Raw genomic sequence first — 22,476 nt, 5'->3', positions numbered from 1 at the left:
GCACCAAGAGGTGCAGTGACACTCAGCCCTGCAGATAGTCCCAGTTAATCATAGACTAAATGTTCCAGGTGTGTGCCAGTGGTCATGAGGAGCAGCTGTGAGGCTGCAGGTAACAGCTGCCCTGGAAGCTGGAAGGCAGCACTGATCCTGCACTCATGCTGCTGTGGCTGGATTGCTTTTTATTTATTTAAGCTACTTACTTTCAGTAAGGCTGCCAGTCACCCTGGCTGCCAGTAAGAGCCCTGTGGTGATCATATGCTGCAGAAATTAATGTGCTACTCTGCCTTGGTGAGCTGCTCGTGCTGGGCCGGGGGCTGGTCTTGCTCTAGCACTACAGCCATACTGACAGACAACTGTATAAATAAATACAGCTATATACGTGCACATATAAATGCTTTTTTTTTGGCAGGGGAATATAAATAAAATATATATATGCAGATATGCATATATAGAGATGCACACGCATATAGATAGATGACTAGCTATATAGATGTGTATCTATACATATGTGCATCATACATATATATGTACATAGATATAGACATGACTCTATAGCACCTATATCTAGAGCGATACATATGTGTAGGTATAGATACACATGTATAGAGCTAGATAGGTGTGGCTATACCATTATATATGTACATAGAGGGAAAAGCAAGATATACAAAATATAACATTTGATATGTAGCTGTATCTGTATAGCTATAGCTAGGTAGCTATAGAGCAAGATAGATATAGATATATTTGTGTGTCAACCTATGCATATACATAGGGGTGTGTGTGTATATATATATACACACACACACACATTTGTATATACATATACAAATATGTATATCCACACACCCCTCTGAATAGCTGTATCTATACATGTGTGTGTATACACATACACACACATATCTATATATTGAGAGATATTACACCCTCCTCCCACCCCCTCCACCCATGCACTCACCTGTCAGCAGCACAGGGCCATGTCACACATCCATGTCCCACGCATGCCACCACCATGGTGCTTCAGCTAATTATCTTCAAGGCACTTTATTGCTGGCCTCTGCCCTGCAATTTGGGGCCGGCTTGCTTCAACCATGGCTCCAGCACTGGCCCCCTCCCCACCAACAAGCTGACCAAGCACCACAACACCTATTTTAAATATTGCTTCTTTAATAATCTACATCGTGGTAGTAGCTCCAAGGGAAGATACAGCTGCCCCCGTGTCTCTCCACATCAGTAATTCCTTATTGCTGCAGACTTCTCTATCCCCTGGCTCCCGCAGGCCACAGTTAGATTTAATTCTGCTAATTATCTTAAATATAAAACGTAATGCAACTGATCCCGACATTGCTGTAGTAATAAAAATAGAAAAGGAAAAAAAAAAAAAGTTTGTATCATTATTGCCAGTGTGTGCCAGTAACTGCTTTTTCCCTTACAAAAGCCTTGTTCCTTGCGCCGGTTAAGGCCAACGTCTCCCTCTCTGCTGAGGGCTGATCCCATGCCGAAACAAAGTCAAATTATTCCTCAAGCTGAAAAAGGGGAATTTAAAAAATGGTTGCAAGAAAAGCCCAACAGTTTCCTACTTTAAAAACAGTTCAGTTCTTTGAAAGGGTCTGAGCAGTGCAGTAGAGAGCTACATTTACTGAAAACTTCTAGTGCTGATAAAGTTTTAAAAAAATATTTCAACCCAAACGAACCCCAAATTAAATTAAACCAGGAGAACCAGTTGGCAGGCCAGGAGGAGGAGGGCATCCCATGCCACCTGAGGAGCAGGCAGGAGCCCCCCCTGCTCTACAGATAGGAATCAAGTGAAGAAAAACAAAACAAAAAAAAAAGAAGTATTTTTTTTAAAAATATCCAGTTTTCCAGGCCGGGTGGTGAGGAGACCCCCGCACATGAAGGCACACCAGCGCGAAGGCAACATGATCTGTTGAAAACCCAGCCAGCCCCCGCTAGAAGTTCACCCCGTGAGGTGGCTACGGGCCGGCGTCTCGCTCAGGCTGAAATGAGAAGGGGAATAAAATGAAATATCAGTCACTCATGCTGTGAACGCACCCCACCATGTACATTTACCCCCTGGGGACCCTACCTCCCCAAGGCTGGGTTTCTGGGCCAAGGGGGGCTTCTTGAGGATGCCTCGCCTCGGGACCGGCGCTGGCTTCGCCTCCCCCTCCTCTGCTGCCTCGTAGGCCCCGGCCAGGCCGTAGTGCTGCTTCCTCAGCTCGCCCAGGCGCACCCGCTCGCCCTCCAGACGCTTCTCCAGCTCCAGAACCTTCACCTGCACCCAAACAGCCAGCTTGGTTCCTGTGCACCCTAGGGCCATGATCCCCCCACCCCATCCCTAGCGCCATGCTGGGGCGTGGAGGGGCAGAAGGGAACCTGCCATGTGCAGGTCCGGATCAGGACCTCAGCCTGGCCTGAAGACGGCGGCACCAAATCCACCCTCATGGATGTACCTGTGTTTCCATCTCTTCCTTCTTCAGCTTGATGAGGGACATCCCCGAAAAGTCCATGGTGTCTGTGGAGAAACATGGGGGGTCCTCGCTGAGCGCACCCCTTGCAGAGGACCCTCATGTGCCAAAGCGAAGCCAGATGGGCACCTCGGGGTGTTTGTCAGGCCAGGAAGGGATTTGGGTATTTTTTTTTCCCCTCCCCTTTCCTTGCAAAAACCTCACCTTTCTCCTCAATCTGCTCTTGCCCTGACTTGGTGGAAGCCACCACGTTGGCCGCCATCTCATTGACGTTGCGTGAACACTCCTGGAGCCGGGCCAGGTTCCTGCTGCTCTTCTCGGCTTTCACCTGCAAAGAGCACGGGGATGGCTGTGGGTCCCCGCCACAGCACCACCACACGGGTGCTCACTGGCTTGAGGGAGCCCCCAGGCAGCCATATTCTGCGTTAGAGCACAGACACCGAGCACACCACGTCTGAATGGTCCTTAGGCGTGAAAACCTGGGGGCGGAAAGGACAGATGGACAGATGGACACGTTTATTCTTGATGATCCCATCACAGCCAGACAAGGTAACCCCTGCTGCAAGGCCCTTCAGCCCCAGCACACCAAACCAGCTCTGCTCCCACCTGAGCCGAGCACACATGGATAAGCAGCATCAGTGAAGACAGAGCTATTTTTTTTTTTTTAACCATGCCCTTAATTTTAAAACCATGTGCTGTAAAAAGCAGTACGGGTCCTCCTCCCCCCCATCTGCACCCCCATGTGCCCACTGAAACCTCTACCCATCGCTTTCACCCACACAAATAGGAAAGGTGGCAAGGACCAAAAATCCATCATTCTCAATGCTGGCTCCTGCAATTGCTTATTTGGGGTTTCTCGTTAGTTATCAACATTTTCTTTACATAATCAGCTTGACAGGAGGAAGACAGGAGGTTTTACACATCTTCATTTCCAAGGCAAGCCCTGCTAGGTGTGGGAATATTAATGCAGGTGAAGACACATGGATTAAAATCACAGACTGACTTGAAAATAGTAAGAGCTTCCCTTCCTCCCTACTCCGGGAGGAGGCTGCAGGACTGGCTGACAGGACAGCCACGCACCACTGCCCAAAAGCATCCGTGGGACAACAGTATGGGAACAAAATGACTTAAAACTTGATCAGCCATATGCAGATGATCTTGCTGGGATACTCACCTTGGAGGCAGCCACCAGCTGGGCCGTGCTGGCGGCAATTTCGTGGGAGCAGACGATCAGTTCTTCGTATTTGCCCGTATGCAAGACAACTCTGTCTGCTGACTCTCTGCGTTACAGGTCAGAAGGGAGATCGTGTTAGAGATACTCACCATGCACTACGAAGCAAGTGCAGAGTATTTATCTCCTGCTATACCCTTAGAAATCAGCATCAGACCTTGAGGCAGCAGCTTTGTCTGTAATTATTTAAAGCTCATTTACAAAGCAGGTACTCAAAGCCCAGATCCAGAAGTTTTGGATGGGTGTGAAATATCAACGGAAGCAGGATTGTATTTCTGTAATGAAGTGGATGAGATTTTTAAAGCTTTGTCCAAAAAGGCCCCCACATTTCCTGCACGGGAATGGGGATTCCCTGCCCTGATCCCAACCATCCCGTCCGTGACCATCCGAACAGGAACCAGGACATGGAGTATTTGATTGTAGCAACTTTCACACTTTGCAAACAGGGAGGAACTGGCAGTCCCTATTTCAGTGACTGTGATTTCGCAGCCCGTGGTCCAACCCAGGCTACGATGCTCTTTAAGGAATTAGCAATAATGCTCCGTGCAGACTCAGCAGCGGGACAGTTTAGGTTATCGGGTGATGGAGAAGCATGGGCCAGCCCCGGGTGCAAGCATGCAGAGCCATGCTTGGAGAGAAGCCTCCTGCAGTAGCCGTGGGAGAGGTCGCAGGGGTACCTACACGAGCTGCGTGGCTCCCCAGCCCACCGCCTTGGAGGCAGATATCAGACCTTCGGTCCAGCGTGAGTTCTTGGCATAAAACTCCTGAGTTGTTGCTGCCCCCTGTTGTTATGAGAATATTATGGCCTGTATTAACTTGTTTCTAATATACAATATATAAATCCACAAAAAATATCCATATAAAATATAACAATATATAAATTCATATATAAGTCATAAAGCAAGGGATTGGCAGCATTTCTGTGCCCTTCAGGCCGCTCTTACTGGCCTGCTTAAATACGTATCAAGAAAACTAGCTTTGGAGACCCCAGCCAGTGAATTTGGGCTGGGTTTAAAACACACAAGTTTGGGCCATCATCTTTAGATGGACAAGGCTTTGCAAAGGTGACAGCGATGTGTGCGAAGAGCACAGGGCTGGGCAGCCCATCTCCAGCAAGCGAGACTGCTAGAGTACTGCTAACATGGGAAAGCACAAAATTCAACAGGTGTTTCTGCAAATCGTGGGAAATTCTCCTGTATATCATGTTGGTGCAGAGATGAATGTAGCGGAGGACTTACCCGGCCACTTTCTACTATCTCCTTCTGTAAGTTTGTAGATGTCATTACAAGAAGTCTAATAGCCTGCAACGAAGAAAAACAGGTTTTGGTGTTTGATGGGGATTTTATAGAGAAGGATTAATGCTGCCAATGGTGGGAAGTTACAGTTTTGCGCAGTCTTTGACAGCCCAGATGATAGGTTTCTGCAGTACTGACCTTCATTAGGTCCGTGCAGGAGTTCAGAATCCTGTAGGGAAACGAGATAAAGTGTTCAGCATCCTCTGATGCCACACCCAGGGAAGCGGGCTTTGGCCTCAGTTAGAAAATGGGTCTTTTTTGGAGACCAGCCAGCCTGCAGGTTACTTCTAAGCAGCCCACAAAGCAGCTGTGAACAATTGGCTTAGCCATGCAAGACAGAGGTCCACCCTTTTAATGAGAATTTCATGCTCAGCATCAGGATGATGCAGCACCGGGTTGCACGCGGGGCTTTGGAGCAGAGCACAGCCCAGCAGGTTATGGGCACGGGACAGAAACCTGCCTGAGGCTGTCACATGCCACCCCTCAAAACTCACCGCTCGTTCACTTCAAGCTTAACACCAGAGCTCTCGTTTCTGGCTTGGCTCATCATCTCCTGTTGGGAAACACAAGAGGAAGGGTTGGACGCCACGTTGCTGCGAGGGCGAGCAGGGTGGAGGAGAGATGGATGCTTTGCTGCCCCAAGGCACCAAAATGGCCCATCCTGCAGCTTCATCTCACCTCTATGCGCCTGACGGCATCCTCAATCGCCTCTGAGGTGGAGGCCATCTCCTTCTCAACCATGTCCCCCAGCTCTTCCTGCTTGATGTCTAAGCTCTTGGGCCTCAGCTCCTGCCGGAGGAGGCAACAGCCGCCAGGAGGTTTTAGGCAGAGGGAGAGAAGGGAATATTTGTAAGGAATAACACCAAACCAAGGTATCCAACTCCTTTTTTCCCCCTAAACAAATAAAGCTGCAGGAGCAGTATTCTGCAGAACACGAGGGTGAAGGCCCATGTACCACCAAGTTGCGGCAAACATGGCACAGGGACCTCAGAGGTAAGAAATGCCTCAAATCAAGGTGACAAAACTTGATCACAGGAGCAGTTTCGGCAGGGCAGGGCTCCAGAGGGCTCTGGAGAGCTGACAGCCTTTGAATTAACAGCGGTTTAATGGAAAAGACTAATGGGGGCTTCATGAGAAGAAATATCTGAAAGTTGGGAAGTTTTATTCTGCAGGGGTTACTGGGCTGAAAGATTTCAGCTGATCTGAGGGTGACTGTCTCCATGCAGCACCAGGAAGGGTCTTCGGCACGTGAAGCTCAGATGGCTCAAGGAAAGCACCAGAACCTGTGGGTATGGGGGACAAACCACCCTAAAGTGCTCACTCCAACCCAGTATCTCCAATTTCAGTTCTGGATAATGGGGAAAGCCATGGTTTGATTTTTGTTTTTATTTTTTTAAAAAGCTGTCCATCAAGGTGCAGCCAGAAGTCTGTGAGCAAACATCCCGCCTTGACAAATGGAGGCAATGTCGTTCTACATTAACTGCCTGCTTTGATTTTTTGCTTACGAAATACCAATACTGGTAAATAACCCACCCTGCCAGATGCGGGTGGGAAGGTGGATGCACTGGGCTCCATCTCCTACCTGGGCCAGTTGCAGGACCCCCTGCAGTGCCTGCCGCACGTCCCCCAGCTTGGCATGCCCCAGCTTCTGCTTGTCCTTCAGCTCACCCAGGTAGTCCAGGCTCTGCTGCCCACAGTCCCGGCATGTCTCCATCAGCCCTGGGGTGAGGATGGGTTGGTGCTGGGCCCCTCACTGGGCAAGGGGTCCCCCTTCATCCCAGCCCTGCCACACTCCTCTCTCTCTCCTCCCCTCGGCCGCAGAGATGGTGCTGAGCATCTGTGGCATCCAGTGAATTTCTTAAAGAGCATAAATCAGATTCCAGGAGCAAAGCGATGTTCCTGGCCCAGGAAGGGGCACTGGAGAGGAGGGAATGTCAGGAAGGGGAGCATGGGGAGCTGGGGGGACCATGCTAGCCCCTGTATAGATCTGCCCCATATCCAGCCCCTGGCGGAGGAGGCTTTGGCACAGCCACCCCAAAAACAAGCCCCAAGAGCATAACCCCCCCTCCCAACACCTGCTGCGTCCACGCACAGCACTCACGGTCAGCGTGGTCGGTGGGAGCCAGGTGGGATGTGGCGCTGCCATTCACAATGGTGTCGGCCATCAGGTGTGCGAAGAGGGCCAGAGCCCCCACTAGCCCTGCGGCGTCTGCTGGCGAGAGGACACGGTTAGGCACTGCCAGCCCGGGGCACTACTGGCTGTGCCCTGGGGGCTGTAACCCACCCTCGAAGGCACCCAAGGATCAGTACAAGGACTTGGAGAGGTCAGTATTGACCCCTCCAGCTTGCAGGTTGCTCCTTGAATGAGGGCATGGGGACCCTCCAACTCCATCCCCCACGTCCTCCCATCACCAGGGCATTGCACGCTTGCCAACAGCCCCCAAGCAGCTGGGGGCTGCTGGATGTATAAAAATAAAAGCAAGGTGCAAGCAATGCCACCGGTCCCCAGCCCCAGGTACCTGCCATGGAGGCCACGTACTGCGCGTGCCCGTTCTCCAGGGCGTCTGTGGACTCCAGCGCCGCCTGCGCCCGGCTGAGCAGGTAATCTGCAACAAATTTAGCTTCATTAGCATGGTCAGGCTGCCGAGTGTCTGAACAAGCACGAGTGCTGACTCCAGGAGGTACCACTGAGCAGAAGCCAAGACAGCTCAGGTCCTCACAGCTCTGGCCAGGCAACAGCACTAAAATCTGAGCAAAATAGTGCTGAGAGCAGAGCTAAAAATTCACTCCTGGGAAGTCTGACCCTAACCTCCTTGGGTGTGATGTTTGGTAGGAAAAAATGCCTGGGGGAAGCTGAAATGCAATGTCATCTGTCTTGGAGGGAGAAGGGACTGCAGGTTGCAGCCCCCGTGGTCGGGCGGGATGTACCTGGGGAGCTGGTGCAGCGGACATGCAATGGGTCGTCCAGCTTGGCCACCGCATCACGGAGGATGTCCTCTGCCTCCCGCACCATCTCCTGCAGGATGCCAAACTGCTCATCCAGCAGCTTCTGCTGCAGGCTCTGCTCCTGGTTGCTCTGTGGGGCGGGAGAAACAGATGAGCGGCACAACTGGGACACAAGCCCCCCCATCACCAGCATATCCCTCGAGAGTCCCTTTGCAGGATTAGACCCGAGCATCCCATTATTGCTTCTGCAAGCCATATCCCACCAGCTACATCAGTGATGGCTCGGCTGAGCCCCCCCTGACTGCTCAGCACCCCCCAAACACATCTTGCCCCAGCGAGCAGAGGGGCAGTAGGCTCTCCACACAGCACTGTACCTTCTCCAGGAGCCTGCCCTGTAGCTCATGGATCTCCTTTGTAGCCTTGTCCACCTCCTGGCTCCGCTGCAGCTCCTTCTCCTCGATGAGGCCACGCATGGAGAGCAGCTCGCACTCCTTCTCGCTCACCGACCGCCTCAGCACCTCCTTCTCGACGTGCAGGGCCTCAACCTGGGCGCTGAGCTCCGCGCCTGCCTGCCAGTGGGGCCAGGAGACCCCCTGTCACCAGGTTGCGAGCCCAACAGTTACGCAGGGGGAGCTGAGGACATGCCCAACTCATGACACTGATGGGGTGGACCCACATTCAGCCCAATGACTGCTTCCTGGGCTGCTGTTTGCACCGCTGGCTTGGCAGTGGTGGCAGGCACACTGTCTTGCGTGACAGGGATTTGTGATGGGGATTTGGGCACATCCTGCACCCCCGGCATTGTACCTGCTTGGCGTGGCTGAGCGAGCGCTGCGCCTGGTCCAGCTCATCCTGCCGGGCGTCCAGCTCCTGCCGCAGCTGCTCCATCTGCACACTCTGGTCCTCCAGCTGCAACCACACACCCGTGCCGGGGGCTCAGCTGCTGCAAACATGTTCTGGCCCCGCTCAGCATCGGCACACAGCCAGGATGATGGGAACGAGCCCGGCCGTGTTTTGCAGAAGGGGTTTTGAGGGTCTCCAGGTGGGAGTCTCCTGAAAGGGCTCCTTTCCCCATAGCAGGAATTTTGGGAGCAGCCCCTAGCTTGGGCCCCGGAGAACAAAAGCACCTAAACCATCAATTTGCACCATGGCATTTTCTTGGGGGACAAAATGGCAGATTTGAGCAAGAGGGAATGAAGCACGCATTAAATAACACCCTCCTGAGGAGCCAGGGCAACTCCTTCCCAGACCAGGGATGGACACCAACAACCAACCCTACCCCTTGCACCCAAATTGTGCACAGCCACCACGTTCCCCAGGCTGGGAAGGGCTCAGTGCCAGGCTGGTGGGGCCAGACTTGGGACCACGGTGGCTTACCTTCATCTCGGCCTCCCGCTTGACCTGCTCCATCTGAAATGCCAGCTGCTCCTTGACACGTGCTACCTCCTCCTGGCTCTGCTGCGTGACTGTCAGCTGCTTGGCAGTGTCGGCGTTCTGCATGGGGACACGAGGATTACTGGGCACTCTGAGGAGGGACCCTCGCCACCACCATGCTCGTTCTGCCCAAATTCTGGCTGGGAGAGTAGCTTGGAGATGCCTTTTTCACAGCATCCAAAACACTGACCGTCCGTGGACATAAATTCAAGGGGTGCCCCCGACCTGGTGCTCAGAGATCCCTGGGTGCAGGACGATGGGACCAATACGAGGTGGGGCTGGGCATGCACGAGCCGCACCGGCGGTGGCAGAGGAACAAAGGCAGCGGTTGGTCCCTGCCTGGCACAGGCAGCAGTGTTACCTTCCTCAGGAGCTCGGCGTGCGTGTTGATGAGCTCACTGTGCTTCTCCTTCAGCTTCGTGTAGCGGATCTCGGTGGCGTTGGCTTTCTCTGAACGGGGTGAGAAAGCATCAGCAATCGTGGCACAGGTACCCCGCAGCCGACGCACGCTGTAGGGCACCTACTTTCCGCTTCGGCGCAGAGCCGCTGGGACCTGTCGCTGTCCTGCTTTGCCCTCTGCAGCCTCTCCAGCTCATCCCGCAGCTGCTCGTTGTCCACCAGCGCCTTCTGCTTCTGCTTGCGCTGCTCCTCCACTTCGCCCTCCAGGCTGTTCACCTGCGCCTTGAGCTGCGTGATGTACCGCTGCGCCTGCGGGACACCATCAGGCACTTGGGCACCGATGCCAGCAATGACTCTGCCCTCCCCAACATCCCTATACAGGTGCCCGGCTGTGATTTGGGCAAAGCAGCTGTGAAATGCATAGGAAAGCTCTCCCCTCGGTCCCTGCAGCCGCTCTGTCCCTGCTGCTAACAGCCAGTCTGGACAGCAAGGGACAGGTCACACATGCCTCCACCCCATCTCCATCAGGAGTCAGGTCCTGGCACTGGGAGAGGCCCCAAAACACAGTGCTGGGTGCCAGGACCCCGCTCCTACTGCATCCCATCAGGGTTTCCATGCTACAGCACCAAAAACCATCCTGCTCTCCCGCACTGGCTGCTCCCCGGCCAGGCTTTACCTCCAGTTTAATCTTCTCCATCTCTGAACGGAGCATGTCCACCTCCTTCTTCAGGCTCTCGATCTGCGCATCCCTGTGGAGAAAGGCAAGTTGGTCTCATGTGGCAGTGGCTACCCCACCTCTGCCACTGCTAGACCCCCATACCTGTCGTCCCGAATGCCGTTGGGTGGCCCGAAGGTTTGCTCAAATATATCTGAGGTGACCTGGGGAAGACAGAGGGTGCGGGTCTGAGCCAGGCTGTGGGTGCCTGTCCCCCACCGTCCCAGGGTCCCAATCCCATCCCCGTGCCCCCACCTGTGGCTCCATGGTGGAAGCCGTACTGATTTCAATAAGGTTCTCTGGCTCCTCGTCCTCAGGGGCTTCCTCAGGGATGACAACCACTGGCTTCACATGCTCGGCCAGCGCAGACGCCCGCAAGAAGTTTGGGGGGCTCTGTGGGGACAAGAAGTCATGGTGGCACCGCCTGGGGTTTTGGGGACCACTGCAGGCAGACCGCCACGGGGAGGGAGGCAGCTATCCCCATGCTGCTGAAATGGGTCGGTGGGTCCCTCCACAGTGTCCCCAGACCCCGAACCTGTCTGTGGGGACACTCTCATCCACCCTGAACTCACAGGCTCTCTGAAGCATCATGTATTACCAAAATCCCACCATACCTCTGGCAGCCGGGGGATCTGGATGAGCCGCTTGAAATACAACATGTCGGATGCTTTCTTGAAGAAGTTTTTGAGGCTGGAGAAGAGGGAAAGTGTCCTGGTTTCAGCTGGGATAGAGTTAACTGTCTTCCTAGTAGCTGGTACAGTGCTATGTTTTGAGTTCAGAGCGAAGAATGTTGATAACACTGATGTTTTCAGTTGTTGCTCAGTAGTGTTTAGACTAATGTCAAGGATTTTTCAGCTTCTCATGCCCAGCCAGTGAGAAAGCTGGAGGGGCACAAGAAGTTGGCACAGGACACAGCCAGGGCACCTGACCCAAACTGGCCAACGGTGTATTCCATACCATGTGACGTCCCATCCAGTACAGAAACGGGGAAGTGGGGGGGCAGGGATTCGCCGCTCGGGGGACTGGCTGGGTGTCGGTCGGCGGGTGGTGAGCAATTGCACTGCGTATCATTTGTACATTCCAATCCTTTCATTATTGCTGTTGTCATTTTATTAGTGTTATCATTATCATTATTAGTTTCTTCTTTTCTGTTCTATTAAACCGTTCTTATCTCAACCCACGGGTTTTGCTTCTTCTCCCGATTTTCTCCCCCATCCCACTGGGTGGGGGGGAGTGAGTGAGCGGCTGCGTGGTGTTTAGTTGCTGGCTGGGGTTAAACCACGACAGAAAGAAAAACCACTTGCAGGGGAGGCGGTGGAGGGGCTTGGCAGGAGGGAGGGGACCCTGCCACCCCACCTCGGCCCCAGGTTACCTGCGAAACTGCTCGTGGAAACGGTCTCGGTGGCCCTGCAGCGTGTCAGCCGGCAGACCTGCGGTAATGGAGCGGGGCGACAGCCATGACTGATCTGGGGCTGCAAATTTATTCACACGCACCCAGATCCCTCCAGCTGCAAAAGTCAGTGGGGTAAAAGCCAGGTGGGAGTGGGATGGGAGCGGTCAGGACAGTAGTGGGGTGTCCCCATCCCCAGGGATGTGACACAGGGAGAGGTGGGCGTGAGAACCTCAAAATACCCACACAAGGCCCCTGGCACAATGCTGCCCAGCAATCCCATGCAGGGGGCTGGCAGGCCAAGGCCTATCAGTTTGAATTCATCAAGGACAAGTCCTTCTAATTCTTTCGTCTGAGATGTCTACGTGGGATGGAGTGGGTCCTTAGACCCCGGCTGGGATACAGGGACATGGCAATGGATGCATCCACCCACACAAGCCTGATCCCCGAGAATCCAGCCAGAAGCCTGACCCGGGAAAAGACCGGCATGGGGCACATCCCCAGGGACTCACAGGAATGCAGCTTGAACATTAACTTGACAGCATAGTGGTAGAGGTGGCTGCAGTCCTGGATGACCTGGATGAGGGGGGCCAGGCGGCACTGCACTGCCGACATCTGCGAGACCGCCATCGAGGTGTTGAGCTGCCTAAAAACTGAAGGGTTGAGCACAGTGAGGTGCCAGCACCGTGTTTGCAGAGCTGTCCTGCTCTGGGCCACTCGGCTTGATCATTAACCACGACAGATGTGGCTTTGCTGGGACATGAGGTAAACACCAGGGTTGCTGCCTGTCCTGTCCCGCTGAGCTGGGAACAGCCCCCCTCCGAGCAAGAAAAACACCCAAAGGGACCGCAGTGGCAAAGGGAAGTGGTGCTCAGGTCTGCCCCAGGTACCCCAACCCCAAAAAGAAGGGATTTAACCCCAGGCTGATGCAAAGGCAGGATGGCTGCCCTCAGGAGCTGCCGCTGCACGATGCGGCTGGGGAAGGCCAGGGGTTTTGCTCTGCTCCATTTAATCGTGCGGGGAGCTGGGAGAGGATCCCAGGGCAGCGGACGGGCCCACTGGCACTGCAGCCTCGCCTGCCCTGGCTTGGAAACAGATCCCTTCCCTTGGCAGAAATCCAGCCAGCATATCCACTCTGGCTTCTTCCCCGCTCAGCTTTAAAGTATTTATGAATATAAATTCTCTGTATAACTGGGTCAGGAGGAGAAGCGGGAGGCTGATTAGAGCCAGGGGCACAGTCTCTCCCACTGTGCCTTGTTTTCCAGGGCAGCTCCGTGTTCCTGACTCACGATGGAGGAAGAAACCACTGCATTTTTAAGCCATCTAAAAATTCCTGGAGAAGGAAGCAAGAGAAGCAAACATGGGCAGGGGCCTCCAGCCCTCCACAGAGGTATTTCAACATGGGGAAATGAGTATTTAGAAAGAGGTACAGCCCCATCCTTTGCTTTGGGAGGATAGAAAGGATTTGGGTAACACATATGATTAACATGGTTGTACCAAAAAAAGAATAAAAAAATATTTCAGAACAGCACTGCTCTGAAACAACAGTCTGCATTGCTCAGGTGGGCTAAAACCAGCCACGTTCCTTAAATATTTTCCTACAACCACCTCCACAGAGCATCAACAGGGGAATCTGGCTGAGAAATGCCCTCAGAAATCTAATCGGAGGAGGAGGAACGTGAGTCTCCAACCTCAGCCTCCCGAGCTGGAACTCCATTCCCAACCAAAGAGCGAAACTATTGCTCAAGAGCCTCAGGGCAAGCGGGAGGGACCTGCCGCCTCCTCACCTGACTCCGACAGCTTCAGCTCGCAGTCCAGGTAGTCAAACAGCTCGACCGTCAGCTGGAAGCTGCCAAAAAAACCAAAACCCCATCACCTGGTGGCAGACACACCTTTGCTCCGGCTGCTCATGTTCGCTGCAGGTCCCTGTGCCGGCAACGGCTCAGATTGACAAGAATTTGGCGGTTTTGCTCCCTGCATTTATGCTCCTCACCACTCTGGGGGTGCAGGAGGAATCACGCACCATCCAACCAATTTATAAAACACTGATGGCTGCCCTGAACAGGAGTCGTTTCGATAGCAGGATGCTGCCAGCTGGGAGGCACGGAGCCAGCAACCATGCACCACGTGCTTTACTCCTGCCAGGACACTCACATGTTGTTCACATCTGTCCCCGCAGTCTTTTCCAGCACCTCATCTGACACTTCAAGGGCCGGAGGGAACTCGGGATGCTTTGTAAAAGGGGAAAGAAAAAACAAAAACAAACAGCAGTTGCTGTTAATATCTTTGCTGGTGCGACACATGCCCCGGCAAAGTCCCATCCCTGCTGGCACGACAGGGTGGAGAGGCAGCAGAGGGTCTCACCTTGGTGTGGAAGGAGATCTTGGTGAGGAGGAGCCGTGTGTAGATGCTCACCAGCTGCCCGTACCTGTCGTGCAAATGGCCCTGCCAGAGACACGAGGGGAAACGTGGAGAATCCAGAGCGATGTGACCGGATCCAGCAGAGCCTGCGTGTGCCGGTCAATCTGCACCAGCCTTACAGCTTTCACCCTCTTGCCCTTCACCATGTGCAAAACCACCACCCAGCAGGGTCAGAGACGACAGGTTATTTCAGGTGGTGCTTTGCCCTCCCCGTGCCCACAATGTTTTTCAGCACCCACCACCAAACCCCCTGGAAGGCACAAATCTCTGCCTCGCCCCACTCACCCACAGGTCCCCTGTCTCTCGGATGTTGCTGCGGTACCTCTGGCAGTCCTGGAGGACCTGGGGACAAAAACGGAAGGGGTGTGGCATGGGGGGGCTGGCACAGAGCTGGACTAGCGCCCGCCTGCCTGTTCTGAAGCTGGGGAAGAGGATGGATCCAGCCCCTTATGCCACTCCAGCTTTGGGAGAAGTTTTTCAAGCCCTTCAATGGCAACCAGAGGTCAGGGCTTTACATGGGGAGGTTTCGAAGATGTGAGATAACAGAGTGCTTCACAGCCCCATGGCCTGGGGAAGGTGGCCGGGGCAGGGAAGGAAACCCACCATCTCTGCAGAGGGACGTCAGCAAGAGCCAAAAATTTCCCCCCCGTCGGCAGCGCGGGAGGGACGTTTCAGAGGGGACACTCACGTTGGGGTGGCCGTCACGCAGGACCTTGTGCAGGACATGGCAGAACTTCCAGCTGAGGATGGCACTGCTGGGCAGGGGCAGCCCAATGGCGTAGGACCAGAAGGTGAATGCTCCCTTCTCGTGGTGCGTCCCCAGGATGATCCCTTCCCTGTGGTCAAGGCCAATCGGACACACACAGGAGCAGGGGACATGCTGGGCTGGGCACTATTCCTGTTCAACTTTCATGAAAAAGGAGACATGCACCGAGTGTACCGCAGGCACAGAGATCACCAGCACAATGCTGCACCTGCAGATAAAACCCCCATTTATTTTTTTCTGGTGCACCTTCCCCTGCTGCAGGGTGCACTGGGGCCCTTTGCATTTTATTGCCAAAGAAATGCAATTTGATTGCACTGCTCTTCTTTGCATTTTCACTGATGGACAGACCTACATGATACCATTCCCCAACCAAGGTCTGCGTGGGTCTCCTGTCTCCCAAACCTCCCGCTGCTCCAGCCCCATGGGGTGAAACCCCTCCTGCCTCGGCACTGGATCTCCTCCATGCCATCCAGGCGAGCTGAGGGAAAGGATACGGCGGGCATGTTTCTCCTTCACTGGTGCTTCTTGCGTATTTATGGCTTTGCTGATGCTGATGGCCTGCGAGAGGAGGAGAGAACGGCTGTCAGCAGCGGCACAACCCTCACAGTCCCCAACCCACCCACCAAAACAAAGAGCTGGGTGTGCTGCCAGCTGGGAACAGCCCAGCCACCTGGTGCTTTTGGGGAATACCTTGAATTTTATAACACATTTGTCACCTCAACGTCATTTGTGACATAGAAAAACAGGTGCTTTTATCCATGATCAAAGCAGCCGGTTAAAACCCCCCATCCCCAGCGCAATCTGTCAGAGCTGGGCACTGCCGGTGCTCAGCTGCTGATGCTCCCTGCTGTCACCATCCCAGGAAACAAATGCTGGAACTCAGCGCCATGCCCGGTAAGTGTTAAAGCACAACAGTGAGATGCCAAATTCCATGGTTGTTTGTCTAATCACAAGGAGCCTTTGAACTGGGGGGTGGTGGGTTGGTTTTTTTTTTGACGGCATTGCTGTGTGCAAACAACACGTGGGGAAAATGCAGCCCCTGAGTGAGGAGGGAGCGGCAGTCGCGATGCCCATTTCAATGGAGCAAAAATCGAGAGCAATGGGATTATCAGAGGAGGGTTATCTATATTTTAATGTGTTTGATCAAGCACGCTTTAAATCACGAGTTTATTCCAAAAGACGACCCCAGACAGGGGTCGGTTGCATGTCCCACGTGATGACGGGCTGCAAAACTGAGTTCTTGTGATCGATGAGGCTCTTCCTCCTCCTCCCCAGGTCCCTGCAGACTCAACTGAGCTGCTTCACCCTCCCACAAGCGCTCGGGCTGTGCCCATCTCTGTGAGCCCTCAGTCACCAGTAGAGGAAAAAGGTCCCAGCTGGGAAGGCAGGAAGCGGCCCTGCCACTGGCGCTCATGCCGGAAGAGAAACCCGGTCCCTCCCTGCAGCCACACAAGCCGTAAAACCTTATAAAAAAATCTTATCTCCCCTCCCAGGGAAAGCACCTGCTTTGACACGGCTGCTTGTCCAGGGGACGCCTCCGAATCGAGGCGCTTTCCTGCGGGAGGAGGAACCTGACGCCAAGTTATCGGGTGCTCCTGACTTATGCAGGAGGAACCCGACGCCATGCCAAAGGGGTGATGCCAAAGATGCCGATGTACCAAATCTGCCCCAAATGAGCCCACGAACCGGGCATGACAGCGGCAAAACCACCGTGAGCGCACTCCAAAAAGTGAGCCTGTCCTGAAACACTGAACCCAGCTGCTGGGAAGAGGGGCTTGTTTTGCATTTCCCACACCGGGGAAGCCCCGGTGTTACCCCGCCATGTGGGCCATAAAGCAGCAGTGGAGTTAAGCTGGCGACTTCCTGTAATCCTCTTATCCCCGAAGGTTAACGAGCCTGGAGTGCCCAGGAACATGCACTTGAAGCGCAGCCACCTCTCCCAAAGCACCCGGCACCTCCGCAGCCACCCAAAAGCCTGGAGCCGGCGGAGAGACTGCACCCTCGACCGCAGCTCGGCCAGAGAGGAGACGTGCCATGGGTCCTCAGGGCTGCCGGCAACTGCTAGTCCGACACCAAAGTGATGGTTTATTGACAGAAAGCAAGGTTTATCATGCACCAGAGCGCGATAAGCCGCCAGTTTTGCAAGGCAGGGCTTAGAAACACATCTTCCGGCAAAGAGCTGCTAAAGGGGGTTTATTGCATCTTGCTGAGGTGCTTTGCATGGCAGGGGGAGTGGGGCAGACATCTCCCAAACCTGGATTTTTACCACCCGCCGTGTGCAGGAGCAGCACAACACACTCGTCCCAACCCATCATGCTTGTCCCAACCCATCATCGGGAGCCAGGCTCAGCCTTGAGCCCTGCAGGGCTGGGAGGAGGCGCAGCCAGAGGTGGCCAACGTGTGAGACGAGGGCAGACCCCCGGGAAAGGAAATGTCGTCCCACGTCGGGAGCTCAGCCACCCAGTGCTGCTCAGCAGGACGGGGATAGGGCTGGGACCCAGCTGCCCTGTCCCAAAACAGGGCTGTAATTCCCATTGGTGCTGGTGGTTTTATTGTGTTTATTGCCCATAATCTCATTTCCAGCCCGATCAGCCAAAATTCAGCCCGGGAGCTGCTGGGGAGGCTGGTTTCATCCTTGGTGATTCAGCGCAGTGGTTTCAACTGAGCCATTTTACATCCAGCACAGAGGAGCAGATCCATGCAGGGGCAGCCCCCAGCCCACCCACAGCACTGCCATGACAGAGACACCGCGTCCAGCGTGGTCCCAAATAAACCATGGTGGCACCAAACCAATGCCAAGCCCTTGGGGCTGCCGGCTCAGGTGTGTTTTCACTGGCTCCAAACCCCGGTCTGGCCAGGAGTTCCACAAAAAGGGGATGGTTGGACCAGGGATGGGCACAGGGCGATGCTGCAGCCTCGACATATGTGCCTTCAGGATGTCCCTGCCGGCTGCCTGGCAAAGCCGGGCCGTGGAGGACAGCTCTGAAACAGGGAGATTCACCCTCGACCCAGCTGCTTGGGACATCATTGGCACATCCGGAGATGGGCAGGTCCCGGTTGTCACTGCAGGTGCACAACCAGCCTGGCCGAAACCTTCATGCCACCTGTGGACGGTTTCCCGTGGCCGCCGGGGAGCGGTGCAGCCCCAGCCCTGCCGGCGGGGGGGTCCGACCCCAAAACCTGCCCAGCCACGGGCTGTGGGAGCCCACATGTGTGCAGCCCTCACGCCTTACTCACAGCCCTCACGTACCAAGCCAGTGACTAAAGCTGGGATCAAAGCACCCAAATGAAGGAGCACAGTTTACATCCACCCTTTCTTTCCAGGCTGCTTTTAATTACGGCGTGATCCTCTCCGCCCACAGCTCCCCAAAGCCCCAGCATCCCACAGGGCCGCAATCCCCACCCAGCAGGTGGATGCCGGGTCCCGGTGCGACGCCGTGGTGGGGAGTGATTTTTTGGCAGCAGGACGTCGAGCTGGAAACCTCGCTGGCTAGGCAGTGCGAGGGTTGCCAGATCAGCTGAACTGCAAACGGCTGCTCCGGAGTTCCCTTCCTAATGCTTCTCCTTCCCAAATTACACCAAAAAAGCACCACTCGGTACTCGCATGCTGTATTCCTGGCGGCTCCAGAGCTTGTTGGATTTTTAACCTTCTTGTTCAAGAAAAGCAGAAATCGGCCACAGAAAAGGGCAAGTTTTGCCTCCTGCCAGGCTGCAAAGCAAGCGCCCGCTGCAGGACGGTGGCTTCCCACCTCCCACACGTGGCCGCTCTGAGGGGGATGTCTGCATCACCCCAAAACGAGACCTCAGAAAGCATTTTCAGGGAAAGCAGGTGACCTTCACATCACCTGTGAGCACCCAGGATCACACCGGGGCCGGCAACCCCCATCCATACCCATCATCCCAGCCTTCACCGGGGCAAAGGAGATGGGGCGCTCGGTTTCGGCAGCATCATTTTTCAGGGTGGTGTGAAATCCTTGGCTGGCGAAGGTGCGCAGAGGGGACATGCCACCGGTGTCCCCGCGATACAAAGGCAACCGGCAGCATTGCTGCTATAATTAGACGTAAAAGGCAGATCAATACCCATGTAGTGACACCGGAACATTTTTGCCCTCACCCAAAGCACTGCTACAGGAAACCACGTTAGGATAAAGCTCCTTTAGGACAGTTTTTCAGCAGTTACTGGAAAAAAAGGTCAGTTCCGGGTGGTGAACGTGACCATCAGCCAGCGAGCCTGGGGTTTAGCTCTAACAGAGAGTGACCACCCACTCGCCCCGTACGCGGCGCTGCCCAAGGCACCTCTGTGACTGTGAGCAAAGCTGCACTTGCGCGGGGCACAAATTCCACCAAAAAGCCCAAAACACCGTGGAAGGGCGGGAGGTAGGAGGGACGCGCTCCTGCCTGGCCGGCGCAGGCTGCCCTTCGGCACACGAGGCAGCGCTGCCGACATGATTATTTATCAGCGGTGCCCAGCGGGACGATTGAAGGAGACGCGTCCAGAAGGAACCGGAATTGCCGGTTTTCTCGTGTTGCTCCCCAAACCCAACAAGCTCCGTTTCCTACCTAGCATGGCTGAGCGGCACCGTGACCCCGCGAGGCCCGAAATCGCCACTTGCCTTCGCTTTTGCACTCTCCGGGGCCAAACCAGCCCAGGGGCCAGGGAAGGACGAGCAACGCAATGGGGCAAAGGGGAAAAATATCTGCGATGAATCTGCAGCCTGAAAAATCAGAAGGGTCAGAGGATGCGTGCTGGGAGGTCGCTATTATTTTTGCTGGGGCAGCCGGTGAGCCTGTCCCTGCCCATGCTGTCGGAGTAATTAATTTCCCATAAGCCGTATGCCAGCCCCATGGGTGCCCGAGCATCGTCCACCTGGCGGGGGCCACTGAAAGGGCTACCGACACCCCTGTCCGAGCCGGACACTGCAGGGCACAAACACGTTTGGGCTTTCTTTTCGCTCTGCCACCCTCTCCAGGGGTGGGTGCCCCGACCCCCGCGGGAAGACCCCATGTGTGACCCGGACCCGTGGGGAGTCACCCATCCCCGTTGCAAAACACCTCCCGGTTTCGTTGGGGCAGCCCGTGCCGCCACGGGGCCGGCACCGGGGGGCATCGCCGGGATGCCCGTTACCGGTGCGGTGGGCACCGGGGGGGGGGGACAGCCCCGGGCTCTTGCCAGCGGCCGCCCCCGGGCTCGGCCGCGCTCCCGCCGGCACGGCCGGGGCTATGAAACTTTGCCTGTTTGCTCTCGGCCGTGTTTACCTGCCGATAAGGCCCGGGGGTTGGGGGTGGCGGGGGGGGAAACTGCCTGCCCGGGGCTCGTGGTGCCTGCCGGCGCACAGCGGGGACCCGGCCCCGGTGCCCGGAGCGGGGGCGGCGGGGCCGGGCCGGTACCCACGCGGGACCGTCCCGGGAGGAAGCGGTGGGGCAGGCGGGGGCGGGGGAGCGTGCGCCGCGCCGGCAGCGAGGACAGATGGACGGGAAGGCGGGCGGGCGGGCGGACAGACGGCGGCGGCACCGCGCCGCCCCACCAGGGGGTCCCCGGAGCCCGGCGAGGACACCACCCCCCCCCAGTCCCCACCTCCATCCCCCGCGAAACCCCCGCGTGCAGCTTGCCCCGAGGCGCTGCCCAGCGGAGCGGGCCGGTCCCGGTACCGGAGCACCTCCACTCCACCCCCCCCCCCGCCCCCCGCCGCCTTCCACCGCCCTTGCCTGGCTCTTGTCGAACTGCTCCCGCTCCGCCTCCAGGCTGTGCCCGCCGCGGCGGCTCAGCACCCGCGCCGGCACGCTCTTGATGCTGTTCATGGCGGGCCGCGCACCGGGCTCCGCGCACCGGGCAGGCACCCACCGGCGCCTCCCGCCTCGCGGCTCCTCCCGGCCGCGCACTGCGCCGCGCCGCGCCCGCGCCCGCGCACCAGGGCGCCCCTGGCGGCCGCGCCCGGCCCGCGCGCGGCCCCGCCCGCCTCACGCCCAGCGGCGGGCAGGTGGGAGCAGCGGCGGCGCGGCGGGGAGCGGGGCGGGACGTCCAAGAGCGGCCGAACCCTCCCGGTCCCGCTTCCCCCGCGGGGGCAGAAGGCCCCGAGGCTCTTCCCCAGTTCTCGAAGCAGAAGCAGCAGCAGCAACAGCAGCAGCAGCAGCGCAGGAAAGGCGACAGATACGGTGTTGATCCTCCCGCCCTACCACACTTGCCTATTTCCGAGTCCACCTCCTCTTTCCAAGAGCACAACAGAGCCTTTCTTCATTCGTCTCTAAATAAACCCTGCAAATACACACACGGCACAATTAGGAGACTTGGAGCTTCGGTCTTGCCTTTAGAAAAGTCAAGCAGCACAGAGCACATCCGCCCCTGCGGAAAGCAGGCCAGAGCTGAACAGAAGCTTTGTTTTCTTTAATAATAATTCAGTATGACAATACAATAGCAAAGGCACTCCCTGGAGTATTTGTAATGCTTCCAGAAATAAAGCAGCCGAGTTTGAGGCGGCTTGAGTTTCGATACGAGCCTCAGAGCATGGTAGATAAGGCAGTTGGTTGGGAAGTCACTTGGTGCCCAATTAATTAACCCCAATATTCCTCTTCTTCCCATTCCACAAATCCAGGGCAGCCCCGACACAAAATCCTAGGGCTCTGCGGGCCCTTATTGCATCGTTTGACCTCAGTTTTCTATATTGATTTTAAAGCCAGCAGTAGAGCATTTCAAATTCACAAGGGGTTCAGCACGTTCATCCACCAACGCTGAACACATTTAAAGTGGCAACAGCAGCTCACGCTAGGAAGTTGCACCAATTTCTCTAGGGCTTGACATACAGTTTAGTTGCTGGACAGCTTCAGGGTGAGCATTGTGGTATCGCCATCGGTGGTTTTTGGGGGGGGGAATTTTTGTCATACCCCCGGCTGCGGATTTTGAGGATGGAGCCTGTAAAGTTGCTCTGCAGGTAGAGGAATCAAATGCGCTTTAAAGGCTTGTGGAAAACTTGGAAGAAAAATGAGAAGCTGAGATACCCTCTGCGGGTAATGCTTGCAGGCGGGGAAGGAAAGAGTTTGCAGGACAGCGGCTATGATCAGAATTGGTTGACTAATTTTGAGGCCATTAGTACATGAAGGAAAGCAGGCTGTCATTTAGGTAATTAAAGAGAAAGCTGAAAATTATATGAAAGAGTTAACAAGGGGAAACCATGGTGCAAGTGTTGTATTTCACTGCAATTAATTTGTGGCAGTGGATAGAGCCAGAAACTCCCACCCCTTTGCTGCCCCCACGCAGCGCTCAGCGGTGCAGACTTGGCACGGATGTCCCAAACTGCTCACAAACCGCACGCGACCCAGTGGCCCACTCATGTCTCTGGCAGTTGCTGTCATATGTCCCAGAAAACCATCGTAAATTAAGTACCAAATGTGTTGGGCTGTGTTAAACAGGCAAGAAATA

At 55.4% G+C, this 22,476-nt stretch overlaps 1 protein-coding gene across 1 annotated transcript; it reads right to left on the bottom strand.

Annotated features, from left to right (window-relative positions):
• Positions 1-1,142: 1,142 nt before the first annotated feature.
• On the bottom strand, positions 1,143-20,928 carry HIP1R (huntingtin interacting protein 1 related). The gene is made up of 32 exons (XM_052796095.1): positions 20,769-20,928; positions 15,557-15,620; positions 14,985-15,127; positions 14,582-14,638; positions 14,240-14,320; positions 14,030-14,106; positions 13,663-13,724; positions 12,388-12,528; positions 11,858-11,915; positions 11,100-11,175; positions 10,741-10,878; positions 10,591-10,649; positions 10,447-10,519; positions 9,896-10,079; positions 9,733-9,821; positions 9,315-9,431; positions 8,745-8,846; positions 8,312-8,506; positions 7,920-8,067; positions 7,511-7,597; positions 7,093-7,203; positions 6,574-6,710; positions 5,670-5,780; positions 5,486-5,544; positions 5,130-5,160; positions 4,935-4,997; positions 4,378-4,478; positions 3,640-3,745; positions 2,670-2,793; positions 2,451-2,512; positions 2,084-2,272; positions 1,143-1,994 (listed from the first exon to the last, which is right to left on the bottom strand). Exons 1-32 carry the CDS (start codon positions 20,859-20,861, stop codon positions 1,971-1,973), a joined length of 3,162 nt encoding a protein of 1,053 aa, XP_052652055.1. The 5' UTR covers positions 20,862-20,928; the 3' UTR covers positions 1,143-1,970.
• Positions 20,929-22,476: the final 1,548 nt, after the last annotated feature.

Source organism: Harpia harpyja, chromosome 9 (assembly GCF_026419915.1).
Source record: "Harpia harpyja isolate bHarHar1 chromosome 9, bHarHar1 primary haplotype, whole genome shotgun sequence".
Classification (NCBI taxonomy): domain Eukaryota; kingdom Metazoa; phylum Chordata; class Aves; order Accipitriformes; family Accipitridae; genus Harpia; species Harpia harpyja.
The sequence above is the reverse complement of the archived record's forward strand: the minus strand, read 5'-3'. Positions and strand labels throughout refer to the sequence as shown.